At 42.2% G+C, this 16,704-nt stretch overlaps 2 protein-coding genes across 4 annotated transcripts in view; one reads left to right on the top strand and one right to left on the bottom strand.

Annotated features, from left to right (window-relative positions):
- Window positions 1-1,144: 1,144 nt before the first annotated feature.
- Window positions 1,145-11,083, top strand: gabrp (gamma-aminobutyric acid type A receptor subunit pi). 2 transcript variants are annotated; one of them, XM_017433039.3, is made up of 10 exons: window positions 1,145-1,452; window positions 2,512-2,595; window positions 2,736-2,848; window positions 3,963-4,030; window positions 4,132-4,349; window positions 4,919-5,001; window positions 5,171-5,308; window positions 5,432-5,584; window positions 8,088-8,281; window positions 8,366-11,083. In XM_017433039.3, the coding sequence occupies exons 2-10, from the start codon at window positions 2,543-2,545 to the stop codon at window positions 8,696-8,698; spliced, it is 1,353 nt and encodes a 450-aa protein (XP_017288528.1). In that variant the 5' UTR covers window positions 1,145-1,452; window positions 2,512-2,542; the 3' UTR covers window positions 8,699-11,083. The 2 variants fall into 2 exon arrangements, with proteins under 2 accessions (XP_017288528.1, XP_017288529.2); XM_017433040.3 differs by lacking the exon at window positions 1,145-1,452 and having other exon boundaries at window positions 2,451-2,595.
- afap1l1a (actin filament associated protein 1-like 1a) overlaps window positions 10,220-16,704 on the bottom strand; it is a 34,187-nt gene continuing 27,702 nt past the window's right edge. For both annotated transcript variants that reach the window (XM_017433037.3, XM_017433038.3), the window contains exons 15-19: window positions 16,404-16,521; window positions 13,836-14,003; window positions 12,337-12,512; window positions 12,118-12,243; window positions 10,220-11,654 (exon numbers count right to left, since the gene is read on the bottom strand). In XM_017433037.3, the coding sequence (XP_017288526.1) occupies window positions 11,628-11,654; window positions 12,118-12,243; window positions 12,337-12,512; window positions 13,836-14,003; window positions 16,404-16,521 (615 nt within the window). In that variant the 3' untranslated portion in view covers window positions 10,220-11,627. The remainder of the gene's footprint in view (window positions 11,655-12,117; window positions 12,244-12,336; window positions 12,513-13,835; window positions 14,004-16,403; window positions 16,522-16,704) is intronic.

A 16,704-nucleotide genomic window follows, 5' to 3' on the forward strand; every position in this document is an offset into this window, starting at 1 on the left:
AAAGTATGCGTACGTAGTTTGATTACAAAGGATGTGTATTCACACAACAACTGTAATGTGTTCAGGATTGACAAATCAAACATTATAGGCTTAACGACCACACGTTTAGTACAGACAAATGCAGAGTTGGAGAGTAACAAACTGGAGTGGCTTTGAGCACCTTCTACAAGCTGGAGCCCCAGCTCGTGGATCTCTGAAAGTCGGGCTGTGTAATCACAGTTTAACTCAGACTGGAGCCACGGAAGAGGAAGGAGCTCATAAAGATTAATGACATAACATCAGCAGTAGTGGAGATAAATGACCGCTGCATGTGTGTGTGGATAAGTTACCATCATCAGCAACAGAAACACCAGCCATGTCTGCAAATCCCCACCAGCAACTTCACAAGCAATAACATAACTGTGCAATCAGCGAGCGAAAGAACGGACACTTTTTTATGAAAGGAGAGAGAGAGAGAGAGAAAAAAAAAAGAAAGTTGCCGGAAATGTTAGTTTCATCCGAGCCACGTGGGTGCTTTTATTTTGCGAGGGGAGACAGAGCCTAGAAAACTTCTCGTCCAGATGCTGATGCTGATGCGAGGGAACGTGCGTCTGAGGTGAGGATGGCGAGGGCATGAAGGAATCAGACAGCAGAGAGCTCAGGAGCCCAGGAGGAGAGGCAGTGTCAGGGTAAATCTGAGGAGAAGGAGGTGGACGGAGATTAGGTGCCACAGGGATAAGAGGGATAAGAAAAAGAAGTTATTTAAGGCGGGGATTAAACCAGATTTTGTGTGAGTGGATGTGTATGTGTGTGTGGGTGTGTGTGTGTGTATACTGTGTGTTTTTAGTGAAGAGTAACAGTTGGGGTTTGGGGACATTTTCTCACATTTCCACACCACTTCCAGTGACTTTCTAGGACTTGAGAAAGTGTCAGGTAAGGGTCATGCTGTGTCCATTATGTTTTTTTTCTTCTTTTTCTGACTGCTCAGAGAATGTCCTCGTACACACGTGCAAAAAATGTTCTGCAAATTTTAGGCATGCGTGTGCGTTTGCATAGGTAGGAGGCAGTGGAATTGGATGCAGCTCAGATGTGCGATGCTGAGCGGCATTGGCTGAAAAAGAGAGGGAGGGAGGGCTGCACATAGGCTCCGAGGGGAGATGGATATGGCTGTGCAGAGCGACGGTGGGAGTTGCAGAAACTGTAAAACAACCAGCTGCAGAACACACATACACACACACACACCACGCATACACACCAGGATTGCATTGCGGACGCAACTGTGGTTTATTGGAGAAAGACTGGGATATAGTCAGGAAAATAACTGAGGAGGGGGACCGATCTGAGCCGATTCTAACACGTGGGATTTAAAGAAAAACAGAAGAGTGGAGAACAAAAAAAAAAAAAAAACCCACAGGGCTGCAAAACAGAAGGGAAAAGAAAGCTAAAAGGACAAGAAAGGCAACACCAAAGCAGGTATGAGGAACTTTGAGATTAAAAAACAAAAAACAATGACTGCATGAGGACATTTCAGGGCAAGAAGATGAAATGTAAAGATGAGTGTTGATTTAGCTGAGCAAGCAGTTGAATCTGTCAGCAGCCACAAGGGCGGGGTAAAAAGATAGGTGCTGATAAGTATGCACCTTTGTAGTTCGAAATATGTCTTCAGGGATCGAGGCAGGTGAAAAGAGATTTAAAAAAAAAAAAAAAAGCTTCAGCGCATCAAACGAGAAGAAACTGAAACAGATCTAACCCTAACTGACATGTGCATAGAAGCAAATAGGTCCTATTCAAATGTTATCACTCTGTAACCCACAATTCTGCCCATCGGGAGCAGAAATCAATTGTGTGCGGAGTCATTTAGCTGCTTTTTGAGACCAACTTGTCAACATAATGTTTGCTTTGGGAAACCCGCATGACAGATTTGCATAATTTTCGAACGACAGTAAGACATGAGAGTCCTGAATTCTATTAGCTGGGAAAGAGATTAATCTGCAGGAGAGGTGGCGCGCATGAACAAGGAGTCCTCGGTGAGTTAGTGGCATGATTGTTTTTTTTTTGTTTTCAGGGAGGCCTGGTGAATAAACCATGATGGTGGTGGTGGCCACATAAATCAGCAGACCCCCATAACATTCTGTCATGCAAGAAAAGCACACAAAAACAATGGGAATCTGCAGCTGGGCTCCTACCCTTATCCACACATTATCTGTAACTGAGTTGTGTTTGTGTATAAATGACCGTGTGACAGCAAAATGGAGCACCTGCTTATGTATTAATTGCAGCCGGGAGGAAAGGATCAATACCAAAGTCTAGAGAAAGTATCCGAGGCAGGGAGGAAGCCCCTGTTTTTTTTAGAAGCTCAGAGGGTGAGATTGACTCTGGTGCTGCAGATTTCCCCTGGGGTCTGGTGTTCACATTCAGTGAGGTGCTGCCACCCTTTGGTGAAGCTGTGCTTTCCCATAGTGTGTGACTGTGGAAGACAAAGGGCTCTGTTTGTTTTAATGACATGGCCTTTTCTTGCTTGTATCTGAGCAGAGTTGCTGACCCGCGCCTGCCCATTTACACAATGACTGTCCAGCTGCAGGAGCTCCTCATCTTATGCCTGACCGTCGCGCAAGGGTGAGGCACCTGAGGTGGAACACGTACACAGCCGCAGGATGTTGAATATTTTAAAAGTAGCAGGATGTTATGTACCAAGATTTATGATCCATTTCTCTTTCGCCATCTCATTTATTTTCATTTTTTTCTGCTTTTGTCAGTGGCTGCACGTTCCCTAGCAACCACTGGGGTGAATGGAACGACTCCCAGCTTCTGCCCACAATTCAGAGGCTCATGAAAGGATACAACCGCTATCTCAGGCCTAATTTCAATGGTACTCAGTAGCTTGGAAAGTCTTTTTGCACTTAAGCCTGAATCTCACAGGGATGCAACTGTTGGCATTCGTGACAGCGTCTTCAAAATGTCTCGAAACGTTTGCGAGGGTTCTCAGTTAACCTGCATTAGTCGCAGGACATCCATTCAACCATCCTTTTTCTGCCTTTATCTGTGGTCGGGTTGTGGAGGAAACAGGCCACACATCCTTTTCTCCAGCTCCTCCTTGGGTATCCCAAGGTATTCCCAGGCCAAAGAGGATACATAATCCCGCCTGCAAGTTCTGTGTCTCCTCTCAGTAGGACATGCCAGGAAAACCTCCAACCCACCCCAACTGATTCCGTTCAATGCAGCAGTGACTCTACTCCAAGGTCCCTGGATGATGGAGCTCCTCACCTTATCTTAGGCTGAGCCTGGTCACACTACAGAGGAAGCTCATTTCATCCAATTGTAAATCCTGTTCATTCAGTCATGATCCAGATCTCCTGACTATAAGTAACAGTTGGAACACAGATGGACCGGTAAATTTCCCTCACTACTTAGCTTTTTCTTCATCACAACAGACAGGAGCAACGCTCTCATTACTGCAGACAAATCCTCACCTTGAGGTAGAGACTTATTCCCAATCTGGAGGAACCTTTTGCCGGTCAGGTCACAGGACAGGTTTGAAAAAAATTACTTTCAAAATAGTTACAGAGTAGTTGCAGGCGTCTGGAACCCAACTCAAACTCTTCTCAATGCTATGGGTCATAAAGTGTGAGAGGTATTAGACATACATAATTACTGCCCCATCATTGCACAACATTCACAAAGTGGTCATCAGGATATTCTTGAGACTTTTATGCAACAAAATTGCGAGTTCCTGGCAAATTTTGACCCAAATAAAGGCAAGAGTTTGTGAGAGATTCGGGGCAATGTTCATGCAACATCACCAAAACATGTTGTAGGTACAAATTCAGTGAGACTGTAACTGAAAATTAGCGTATTTTCTCACAATTGTCCAATAATATCAAGTCGCCAACTACCCTCCAACATTCGCAGCCAAGTGAGATACAGGCTTCAGTTTGATTGTCCTTGTCAAAGCGAATCAAATGTTGTGTGTTTGGTTAACACAGAGGGTCCTGTGGAGATCGGAATGAGTCTTGATATTGCCAGCATCGATGCAATCTCTGAAATTAATATGGTAAATCATCCCCTCTCTTATTTCTTTTTTTATATTTAGTCAGCGAAAATACATAGAAGAGCAGTGGAGAAAAAAAAAGTGAACTAATGCGATTCTTTCAGGACTACACTGCCACTATCTTCCTGCGCCAGCGCTGGCGTGATTCCAGGTTGGTGTTTCCTGGAAATGAGAGCGTGAGCGTGGACGGACGCCTGGTGTCCCTGCTGTGGATCCCCGACACCTTCATCCCAGACTCCAAGCGCTCCTTCCTCCACGACGTCACGGTGGAAAACCGCCTCATTCGTATCTTCAGCAACGGGACGGTTCTCTACGCCCTTCGGTACGTTTTTCTTTTTCCCCGCATGTTTTAAGATTCTGTTGCAATCAACCACGAATAAGCCTCAGGTTGTTTTAATTAAAAAAAAAAAGAAGAGGGAAAAATGACCAATGCATCATCACTCAGTCATATGACTTCAGGGACTGGTACTGGATTTCTGCACGTCCTGTTCCCCTCAAACACTTTTGATTTTTCACATTGCAGCTTCAGTGAAAATGTGTCTTGACATCTAGTCTATCTTGTCACCCTGCCCCACAACTTTATTTTGACTTGAAAGCTTAAATGAGCACAGAAAGGGCTTTTTTTTAAAAATTTCTTATTTTCATTCTGCTCGAATAAAATGGACATGTTGATTCATGGCATTATTGGTGGCAACTCGGTAATGAATGAGTCAGGGAGCTGCCCTCATTTATTCCCTGTTTACAATGTTCTTATGTGGTCTTGAATTCGAACAACATAAATTGTTCTGTTCATCCTTTCTCTAAAGAGGAGAGTGTTTTGTCTTCAGTCATAATGAATTGCTTTGTGTTGCAGTTTTGGAACAATTTTTGATGCTCTTCTTTTGAAAACAGCATCACTGCTACAATCGCATGCAACATGGACCTGACCAAATACCCCATGGACAAACAGGTGTGCACCCTGCAGCTGGAGAGCTGTGAGTACTTCCTGTCAGCTCCATCGAGTGTGTAAATCATCGTCATCTCATCATTTATGTTGTCACCATTTTTCATCAGCATCAGTGTTGTGAGTATCAAAGTGGGCAGGCCACGTGTTCCTGAGCTGGTTGGAGTTTGTAAATCCTAATAAATGTATGTGTTTGTCAGGGGGTTATAACATCCAGGATGTGGTGTTCTACTGGACCAGAGGCAATGACTCAGTGAAGGGGTTGGACACGCTGCGGCTGGCTCAGTACAGTGTGGAGAGCTACTATACATCAGTGTCAGAGGCTGTGTATGAAACAGGTACCATGTGGGGAGTGAGCTGATGAAAAAGAAGAAAAAAAAAACCAACAACCTTGTAGTGCTGTAATACATCTTCTTTATCTGTTTAGAAAGCGGCGTCTTTTTTTTTATGTCACTTCACAGGACATTACCCCAAGCTGGTGCTGCATTTTTCCCTGCGCAGGAACGTCTTGTTCTTTATCTTGGAGACTTATGTTCCTTCCATTCTGCTTGTGGTTCTGTCCTGGGTCTCTTTCTGGATCAGCCAGTCCTCTGTCCCAGCCCGAACCTGCATTGGTAAGTATTTTGACTTATTTACGACTCTGGTACTAGTCAAAACTGAGTACCGGTCAAAACTTTAGACACAATATTTGTCTGTCTTTAAATAAAAAAAAGCGTAGATCTTTGGAAGTGGGAAGTTTGGGTTAACAAAATTTAATTCTGAGCCTATAGACAAGTCAGGTGGAGTCCAGACTAAAGTGGCTTGCAGCCATCTTAAAACAACTCCAGTCTCAAAACTTTCATAGCAGCTCATGCAAACACTACTTTACAAACCTTTACACTGTCATCAGATTGGCAGTACAGTATTTCACCAACCAGGTTTATGCCATATGGAGCCAGACGTTTGCCTAAGTTACTGTCTCTATGAGTTTGGCACCTCTAGATGCAAAAACATTTGCTCATACCTTGTGACAATCCTGTTCCAGCGCCATTAAATATCATCTTTTCAACCAGACTACAAATTCTCAAATAGATACAGGTCTGGGCTTGTCCAAAACATTGAAATGTTTCCTAAGAAACCTTATGAGTTTTTCTTCATTTCTTCATGCTTATACTGCCATTGCCATTTTTAACATGGAATCTTTACATTTTCTGAAAGATTGAAAAATGTTTTATTTTCTTAATTGGTTTGTTTTTAGTCCATCATTTATCATTTATTCAATCCAAAATTGCCCAGGTACTACTAGTTAAAACGTCTTCGCAGGATGATAAATGCCATCATTATCCATGATGTTTCTAGGATGATAAGAGATGATAGTTTGTTTAGCATTTTGGACAAAAAAAAAGTGATTCAGTATTGTTTGACGACAGTACCATCTTCCACCTGTTTGGTGAGTCTCCTCATATGATTTTCATTGAACTCCAAGTGTATATTTTCTTGGCTTTTTTTTGGTCAATTTTTCATCAATCCCAGACTTCTTCAGTGAATAGCTTCAAACACTCTGATCCCTGACTAATGCCTTTTATGCCTCATTTGCAAGTTCTGGTGGTTTGCCTTTTTCTTTTTCTGATGGATTTTTGTGGTGTCATAGTCTTTAATTTAATGATACATTGAGGAAGATTTGAAGTATTATTGAAGTATTATAATCCCTGATCTGTCTGGAATCTCTTTGGTCTTCATTTTGCTTCTTGTTAGGTGTTGTTGCAGAATCTCAGAATATGTTCAATTGTTGGGAAAGTCCTGAACTTTGAATTGTATTCTGTGGGTTATTGGTGGCACTAGATCCTTTTTCTTTAGAAAAAAAGAGTGCCAATATATATATACACACTTCAAATTCCTAATCCTGGCCCTTGCAATCCACTGCCTTGCATATTTTAAGCCTCTATCTCACGGGGCTGCGACTGCTGGCGACAAATTGCAAACAGCATTCGCAAGGGAGTTTCCAAAAAGTCTTGATACATTTGCATTTCCTTGTGTGAGTCACAGGGTTTTGCTCTTGAACATGTTGAAAAACTTTGCAAAACAATTTGTGTTTCAAAATAAGCAGAGCTGTGGCAGGCATTTTAAACTCTTTGTAGTTTAGTTTCTGCGGGTGAGAAAGTGAGACAACTTTGGCAACCTATGAAACTAAATTGTGACTGATTGGGGACGTAAAAATAGGGGAATAAATTGTTATCAAACTGAATCATAATTAGCACTCTGTGGCAAAATTGAATGAATTAAAAAAATAAACGTCGAAAGAACTCCTACGGACATAAATATAACTATCAATTTAGTGTAAATTCAATTCGAAGTTTGTACATTTTGTTGCAATTTTGAGCCCAGTGAGATACAACCATCAGTTCTTTTTCTGCTCCAAGGAACCTGAATCAAATGACTGAATTACCTCCTCAGCAGGTCATCAAGTTAAACAGAAAACTAATGAATCATTAATTTAAATCAATTATCAATCTGTGATGCATGTAAATCCAAGAACCAAAAAATTAAGGAACATCTCGGAGATAAAATTGTTGGAACAAAAATCTTGTAGTGAGATTTTACATGCTCCGAATTAAAAAAAAATTACTTTAAAACTGCAGTCTTTAAACAATACTAATTTGGTGATATCTAAGGTAAAAACCAAGCGATCCACTCCTTCAGCACCTCCTGTTTTGTCCACTGATGCTCGGCTGGAGTCGTCAGCTGTAATAAAAGTCAAACAAAGCAGAATTTACAGCATCGTGTCTCTCAGAACTTTACTGGCATCAGTAAAACACAGGTACCAATATAGACGCAGTGCTTTAAAGTAGTGTTTCATTCATTCCAGTTTTGTTCGTGGCTTGTGTTTAGTAAGATATTTCCTAAAGCAAGCCAACATATATTGACTTTCACCCATTTTTATTTTATTTATTTATTTTGCTTTTAATGCAGCAGCGCCTTGTTTTCCCTAAGAAAGAATTAAAAAAAAACAAGATGATGGAAGAATTAGGGACGATATTTAGAGTCCGATAAAACTCATTCATTCAATCTTCTACAGGTTGATTGTCAGTTAAAAGAGTAAACCATTCTCCGCCAACAACACTCTGATCTGTTCCTCAGGAGTGACCACAGTCTTGACGATGACCACCCTGATGATGGGTGCTCGCACTTCTCTGCCCAATGCAAACTGCTTCATAAAGGCCATAGATGTTTACCTGGGCATCTGCTTCACCTTCATCTTTGGTGCGCTGCTGGAATACGCCTGCGCTCACTTCTACAGCATGCAGCACCAAACCATAGAGGATTTACAGAGGGTAAGTACACGCAACACACTTTCATGTTAAATAATAAAAACACTGTAATCATTCATCTACTTTTTTCTTTTGTGTGTCTATCAGGAGCTACTGAGGGAGTTTTGCGAGTCTAACGGAAACGGCTCGATCCCAATCGTCAACCCCAGCCAACCGAGCCAGCCGGTGGAGGTCGGCTCCCCTGCAGAGGGGCCCGCAGAGGAGCCAGCGAACAGTGACATTAAGGACCACGCCACAGCGAAAGAGAAAGTGCCGAGTCAGGGCTGCGGTTTATCGTCTGTGAAAGACGCATCGCGCAGAGCAGCATCTGTTTTCATTGTGGAAAATCCACACAACATCGACCGGCATGCCCGCACCGCTTTCCCCACAGCGTTTCTCTTTGTCAATATTCTGTACTGGCTTTATTATCTCTTTCTCTGAGTGCTGATTTCAAGCCTGCAGAAATAGTTCATTTCACCACCCTGAAGCTGCTCTACCTCCTCGTTTTCGCTTCGGCACCGGCCGCCACTGGCTGGATCTCATCTCATCTGATACGACCTTTTGTAAAACACAGATTAAAATCATTTTAGGGCTACAAATGGATGAGAAGCAGTTAGCCGGGACTATTCTCTATCGAAAAGTGGTATTGATCGTGCGTGAATGAAAGGCTCTTGACATACACTCACTGACAAAAAAAAGGTAAGCACCCAGAAAGAATGGTCCAATTTTGGTCATAACTTGGTCTGCATGTAGAATTGTTATTAGTATGTGAATGATTTGCAAGGAGCTGGCATGTCTAGAACCACCATAAGAGGGTATAAGTCGAAATGAAACAATAGTGTTATCAGGCAGTTGCCAGAGCATCTGGAAGTCAGTCAAAACAGTGAGTGAAGGTCAGCAGACAGAGGTTGCATTAGACCTCCATTCTTTCTCTTCTTTCTTTATAGAGTTTGCTAGGGGTCTAATTGTGGGTTTGCATGAGGCCAGGTAGTTGTATCGTATAATTGCTAGCATGTGAAGTGTACAGATGTGACAGTGGGCTTGTGTTATAACCATGAGGGCACTCACACATGTCATGAAGGTTCTGGTCAACATGGTGGACCACACAAAGATAGGATTATTGTACAATGTGCCAAGTACTGCAGATTCCTATGACATCTGTGCCTGCCATCCAGACACAGACACATCATTCTGCACAAAATCTTCACCTTTCCGTGTGTAGGCTGCCTTTAAAACCAGAGGATTTGAAGTGGTGTCCTCACCAGGAGGTGGAGACTGATGATAAGGAACATCATACCCTGTTTGGAGATAAATCTTGGTTCTGCGTTACCACAGACGACCATCTTGTGCATGCATGGCTGTGCTGAGGGGAGAGTTGACCAATCTTGCTATTGTTGTAGAGAAAAACATGGAGTGGGAAGCCATGACTTCAAGTCACCCCTGGAAGTGATTCATGGAACCTTAACAGCACAGTGCTCCATCAGAGACTTCCTGCATAGGGGCATGTCTTACCCCTCCTAGACGGCAATCCTGGTGCAGTCTTTCAGCGACATCAAGTGCCAATCTGTCAGCTCTCCAGTGTCAACAACAGCTGTTGTCTGACTGTCGCAGGAGAGGATACAGCACCTGTATGATTCTGTTCCACACTGAATCAATTCTTGTATCCAGGTCCGAGGGGGTGCCACGCCCTACTGACATGAGACTAGTGGCATGCCCGGACTGCCAACTCCATTATCCACTTCACATAAAATTGTAATCATTGATCTCTTAACACATGCACTTTCATTTAATTTCCACCACTCCATCTGGGTGCTTAAATGTTTATTTTGTCAGTGATCGTATTAGCATGTGGCATTGGTGATAAAACCTCTATTACCAACAAGTCTTTAAACCCAACAAAGATGAGCAAACACATTTTTGATAGGCTGCCTGAACTACAATGCGATCTACTGTGCTGCATTGAAATGCCTTTATTAAGTGACTCATATAGATGTGCTTTTTTTTTCCTTTGCTGGCTGTAATATACTGTTTGTATGAAATACTATACTGTATATTTACTTCATTGGATACTATGTGCAATTAAATTATTATAGCCTCAGAGAGTAGAATGTGTGTTTTTTGTGGAAAATGTCAGCATTTGCATGGCTTCAGATGATTTAAGATGGACCTTTTTGGACAATAAGATGCATATTTATTGGTTCCTCATCCAGGTAAAGTGCAAAAGTCAACCAAAGGTTCAGCAGAGAAGGTTTGAAAATGACAAATGAAAACTCCCTTAATTAGAAATTATTGATTAGTATCACCGAAGAGCACCACTATGTTAGTAATTCAGTTGTCTGCAACAGGAAGATTGAATTCTGTTTGACTTTCTGTCAAAGGGAGTCAAGTAAATATCGGATTCTGTTTGAGAAAAATATTTCAGCACGTTTTCAATTAGTAGTACGGCTTCGACCTGAGCGGAGAAGCTAATAAGTACAGTAATTAAGAGATTAGGCAGTATCCTCCGAGTCATTTAAATACCCATGGCTGAAAGAGTAACGTGCAAAAGTTTTAGATGCCTATAAAGTTTAGATAACCAACCATCAGTGAGGTTTTGATTGATTCCAGACACAAAGTCAATAATAGCAGAAATAAAATTAAAATTAGAAGCAAATGATTCTGGGATAATTTCTCCCAAATGTCAACCAAGTACCTTTTTATGAAGTGTTTTCTATTTTCCTTTTTGGACGTCTGAAGATAAAATGAAATGAACACTAGATGACGTTAATTATTGTAACTTTTAGGGTCTAAAACTTTTGCTGTGTGTCTCTTGATGATAATAGCAAATAAAACACTTTAAAAGTATAAACAGAAAGTAGTAGTCAAAGCTCACTATGTACAGAAAGAAAAGGAAAGCATTACACTGCATAAAAGGCGCATCATCCCCACCAACGCGTCACATTTCTCAGGTTCCATTTTCCCAATGGCGTCCTCGATAAACTTTTCATTACTGGTTCTGCTCTTTTCAATCATCCTGTTTTATGCTCTTGCGCTTTTTTTCACTTACACTTTTCTTGTGCTTTTTTCTTTCAGAAACTCTGTTTTCTTGCCTTTCCGTGTCCTTTTTAACCGTGCCACTCAAAAATACAGAGAGTGAGCGGTAATCCCAGCGGTCCATTTTACAGGAGGCTGAAGGAGAAATATTAAGAAATAGTAAGACTGTACCTCCATCTAGTGGCTGTTTTCTTTCTTACAGTTCGTCCTCAGTGCTCAATAATAAAAGGGCTTCAGGATATTTAAAAAAAATAAAAAGATTATCCTTAAAGAGAGAAGAGGTGGAAACGTCACACCCTGATATCCATTCACTTCAGTCTTTTCCTGTAAACCCCTCCTAGGTTCCTTTCTTTGACTCCCATTCCTGTAGAAACACAAGATCAAGAAGAGGAAATCAACACAAATCTCATGGTATGGCACAGCTATGCTCGTTATTACAACCTAAAATAACAAGCAAATATATAATATTCTGATTTTTGGTATATTTGACCCAAAGTTACAAGGGCTTCAGGAGGTTAAAGGAAAAGGCTCAACTGTATTTGTTGGCATTAGACCAAAAAGTAAATCTACTAATGCAAACAAATTGCAGTGAGGTATGTATTATTGTTTTGATAAAAAAAAAGTAGAAATAAAAATGAAACGTCTAATAATTTTCACCCAAATCTCCCCATGTACTGCACGTGTGAACAATGAAAACTCATTACATGATAACACACGCTGCTGTGATTCAGTTAATTCCCCCCCAACGAAGACTGACAAGAAACTATCTTCAAAGCGACAGCAGCAGCTGAGTGTGTGAGAGGAGAAGTCACTCCGATCGTCCTCACCTTGGCTTTCTGCATGACAGTTCCAGTAGAGGAAGCGTAAACAGACGGCGGTCTCCTCCGCAGCTCTGAAGCACAGTTTACTGGTAAAGACTCACTGTAGATGTTCTGGATCTTTTTGCTAGATGCCTACAAAGGAGTGAAAGCATACATATGAATTTTAACAGATACTACGTACAATTTGACAGAACAATGTCCGTCCGCAGAAGGCAACAAACGGACCTTGATTGGGGGTTTGCCGTCCTTCGGCGCTGCCAGCGCTGAACCCGCCTGGCTCTTCTTGAGGTTTTCTTTGACCTCGGTGAGTTGGAGCTCCAGGTCCACCCTCTCGGCCTCTTTGGCTCGACAGGCTTCCTCCAGCTCGAACACGCGCTTGTTCAGGAAGGCTTTCCTCCTCTCTGCTCCGCAAAGACACAACGAAGAATTGGCACGATGAGAAATACAAACGACAGCCGCCCCATTTGTGCTTTCATGCCCTCATTTAAAGATTAGCGAAATCTTAAAAGTGTATGACCTCTTTTAGAATAAAGTACACTTATCTAAACTCACTACTGGTGCAACTGTTAAGGAGCTATTTGAGTAATTTCCACATTTCAAAAAGACTTTTGTATTAGATAAATTGTGCAGATAAAATTATAATTGACATTTTTACAGAGGACTGCTGAAGATAGGCACCAGCTCCCCGTGACCCGGAACGGAGAAGCAGGTAAAGAAAATGGATGGATGGATGGATTTTTACAGAGATTATTAAAAGGCCTAGCATTTCTTGGAGGTAATCGTCACCTTTCGTACCAAAGCTTGAGTCTAAGGGGATTTTGGAAAAATGATGGAGTTGTAGCCATTTTGGTCACACCTCAACAATTACGTTAGGAGCGATCTTATGTGGTATCACGAGATGTCAAGCTTTCACTATGTGTCGTGGAGGACTCTTAGCTGCTAACGCATCAAATCTTAGATCAGTATCTGTAACACTGACTGAGTTATGGGTATTTTTGTGTTTTTTAAGGTCAGCTGGCCTTGAATCAAATTGACTCCAAAGGCTAATCAGTTCTAGATGTATATCTAATAATTACCTTCTGCAAGTTTCATTAACATTCCTCCAGTGGTTTATGAGATCATTTTCCCACAGAGAGACACACAAAACACACTTTTACGCCACGGACACGGCAAAAACATTATCACCCACCTTTGCCTTTGGCAGCAGGTGATAGTTAAAACAAATGGAATTTCTTATGATTTCGACTTTAATAAAAAAAAGAAAACCTCTAAAGCACAACCTCTGATGGCAGCGTATAATGTGCAGTTTCGGGAAATTAAATAGTAAGAATTTGGAGACGTTTCCATAACTCTGTTGTTGGTTTTAATAATTCTTGACAAGGGAATTTCCTTTCACATGGCCTTTAAATAATAAAGGTCAGAAAGCAGGATCATAAAAAAAAGAGAAACGATATAGTTTTACACAAAATATGTTGTCTGTGTAATAATTTTTTCCCTCCTTTTTTCTGTTTTAGGGATATATATTTGTCATTCTTGTTTTCACCACAAACACAGATGTTCGTTAGAGCTGTGTTGTTCACTCAGATTTTACTCCAAATTATGCTGATTTATGTTTTGTTTTTCAACAATTACCAAAAAGGATTTGCACAGCATCTGCTTTCTGTTTTTAGTTTCTCTCCCCCCCCCCTCCCTCTCCCTCTCCCTCTCCCTCTCTCGCAGCTTACCCGAGGCCATCTTCAGCTCCTCCTTCAGCTCCCTCTTCTCCTGTCGCAGAGTCACCAGTGTGTTCCGGATCCCGTCCCTCTCCTTCTCCAGCCCCTCTTTTTCCTGGAGGTAACGTTTCGCGTCCTCCTCTGCTCGCGTTTTCCCATACTTCCCGTACTGGTTGGCATCTGGGTGGGAGCAAAGGTGAAGGGGGTCAGACGTGCAGGGGTTGTGGGAAGAGGACAAAAACACACTTACACCGTGATCCGTCTCCCTGTCTGATTCATACTCTGCTCGCTGTCTGAGGAACTTAATGAGGGCACATGAGAGTGCAGCACACTAATTTGGGTTTTCTTCATGATGCAAAGACCTTTCATTTTAAGCGGGAAGAACAATTACGTGATGAACGCACACTCAGAGTAAGAGGTCAAAGGTGAGACAGTGAGCGCCCAATAAATCTCAGGTTTCATCCTAAAGCTATCCGAAACGAACTGGGCTCTTTGATGTTCTGGAACGAGACTACAGTGAAGAAACTCTGCAAAAGGTAGCAGCACCGGTACAACTTTCCACAGACCAGAACAGGAATATCCTTAACTTGAATAACAAATAACACAAATGGGAAACACTAGAGGGAAAAAGGGAGAATATTATAGGTGAAAAATGAGACAAGGATCAGTAGGAAAAAGTGAAATCCTGAGACAGACGGAGGCCTAAATGAATCGGACTGTCAGTGAACTGGCTCACCACTTAAAGGAGTGTACATAGTGTAACCTCCAACACACAAGAGCGGCAGAGTCTATGAGTCCTCTGTGAGATTCAACTACAGAATATTGCTGTGGACATCTGTATTACTTCTAGTTTCCCCTATGTCTCATCGTTTTTATGTTCTCCGGGGTGACACAGATGGAAAGTGCGGGTGGGTGTAAAAGCTGACAAAACAGGGTCTGACAAAAATGAAACAAGAGCAAAGGAGTTCCACAAGGATTAATATTAAGTCATGTCCACTTCCAGGTGAAACAAACTAAGCCCATCCTTTCTTCTAACTCTTGCCGGGATGATCTAATCTGTCCATTTATAGGGGGAACTACCAAAACCAAGAGGGCTTCTTTTTTCCCCTCCACAAGTCTGTCAGCACCAGTTATTCATCTGCTCGTTTGTTAGCCGTATCCAGTGACAACATCAAGCAAGAGGCAGACAACACCCTGTTCAAGCTGCCAGTCCAATACTGCATTGGGAATGAGGGACAGTTCAAACTCACACCTATGGACAAATCAGAGTTTGTTTGCAGGATTTTGAACTGTGTGAAAGAACTGGATCAGCTGAAGACAAGCACAGTAGGAACAAACAAATAGAAACGCAAAGAAAAGGTGACTTCTAAGGGCCATCTGGTCTCTGTATGACCAAAGCAAGAGCTCTGTTCCCATTCTGGACACAAAGTCGAGCTCACTCCCAGCACAGGTTTGACTCCATCAGGGACACCTCTCATCTCCGATACTCTATGTGGTGTTCGTAGAGGGGCAGTCACAAAGAGGTAACTGCAGGGTCTTGTCTCTGCTTTTTGTAGATGATGTGGTTCTGTTGGTATCTTCAGACCACGGGGTGTGCACTGGAGTGGTTCGCGGCCAAGTGTAAAGTGACTGGGATGAGAGTTGGCCTCGTCTAAGCCCGAGACCATGGCTCTCAAACGGAAACGGGTGGAAGGCTGCCTCTAGGTTGAAGATGATTCTTTGCCACAGTTCAAGTATTTGGGACTAGTTCATTAGTGATGGTAGGACAGAGCAGAAGGTGGCTCAACAGACTGGAGCCTCGCAATGAGGGTACTGCTCCAGACTGTTATGGTGAAGAAAGAGCTGAGTCAGAAGGCAAACCTCTTAAATTAACTGGTCCGTCTATGTTCCAACCCTCACCTATGGTCATGAGAAATGGTTAATGACTGAACGAACAAGACTTTGTGTTCAGCCAGCACAGGGTGGTTTAACTTAAACATATTACAAACAGGTTTCGTCCTGTGAGTACACGCACCCACTTAGATGTTGGCAAACAACCTCGCACTAGACACAGTACATCTCAAGTCACTGAAAGATGCAGTGAGAACCGTGTGCTCAGGTTTTGACCTTATATTCAGTTGATCTCCATACTCAACCTTGAGCAACTAATGAGTGTCAAGGGGGAATCAGGGAGATCAAATTTCACCAAAACCTAAACCTCAGACAATGACACAGAGACACACGAGACACAGAAATACATGGGCACACAATGGTAAGCCCATGAGTACTAAATGGCACTAGCTGTGTATGAAACAACACCCACTGAGCAACTAAGTCAAACACAAATTAGTGCTTTTGTCAAGCATTTGTTGCATTCCTAAATAAAACTCATTTTTTGAAAGCTGCTGGTTAAGCTTTTTTTTTTTTTTTGCACCAGCTGATGAAAGTTTACTGAAACTCCCACATGTTGATGTTTAAGTTCATAAATCTGCCCTGTAATATTTGCTATCATAAAACCACATGAAAGAGCGATTCCCCACTGTGTAAACAAAGTTCTCACCCCATCTGTTAATGGAGGAAAAACCCACTGAATGCACTCACTTGAGCCGGTTCGCTTCAGGGGAACTAAGGACTTGGTGTTTTTGTCGATGTCGCTGCTTGAGAGACTTGAGCGTAGCTTCCCTTGATTCCCAGATTGCTGCTTGTGGTTTTCCCTTGACTGGGTGGAGAGGAGAAGAGAGGAGGAGGAGGGGGGGCATGTGGAAGAACAAGGGCAAAGGGGGAAATCATAGGAACAGAATATTAGGGTTAGCAGTACACTTGTAATTAGATGTACTGGGAAGAAACAGCTAAGATGTGTGTGTCTTTGTGTTTAACTGCCATAGTCTTCTACCTTCCTGTC

Source organism: Kryptolebias marmoratus, linkage group LG9, assembly GCF_001649575.2.
Source record: "Kryptolebias marmoratus isolate JLee-2015 linkage group LG9, ASM164957v2, whole genome shotgun sequence".
Lineage (NCBI taxonomy): Eukaryota > Metazoa > Chordata > Actinopteri > Cyprinodontiformes > Rivulidae > Kryptolebias > Kryptolebias marmoratus.

What these genes read in the sequence shown, in the direction of transcription:
- gabrp (XM_017433040.3), top strand. Translation starts at nt 2,483, where the DNA reads ATGGCCTTTTCTTGCTTGTATCTGAGCAGAGTTGCTGACCCGCGCCTG. An exon ending in TGCCTGACCGTCGCGCAAGG is followed by an intron (nt 2,596 to 2,735) that starts GTGAGGCACCTG and finishes TGCTTTTGTCAG; the next exon opens with TGGCTGCACGTTCCCTAGCA. An exon ending in AGAGGCTGTGTATGAAACAG is followed by an intron (nt 5,309 to 5,431) that starts GTACCATGTGGG and finishes GTCACTTCACAG; the next exon opens with GACATTACCCCAAGCTGGTG.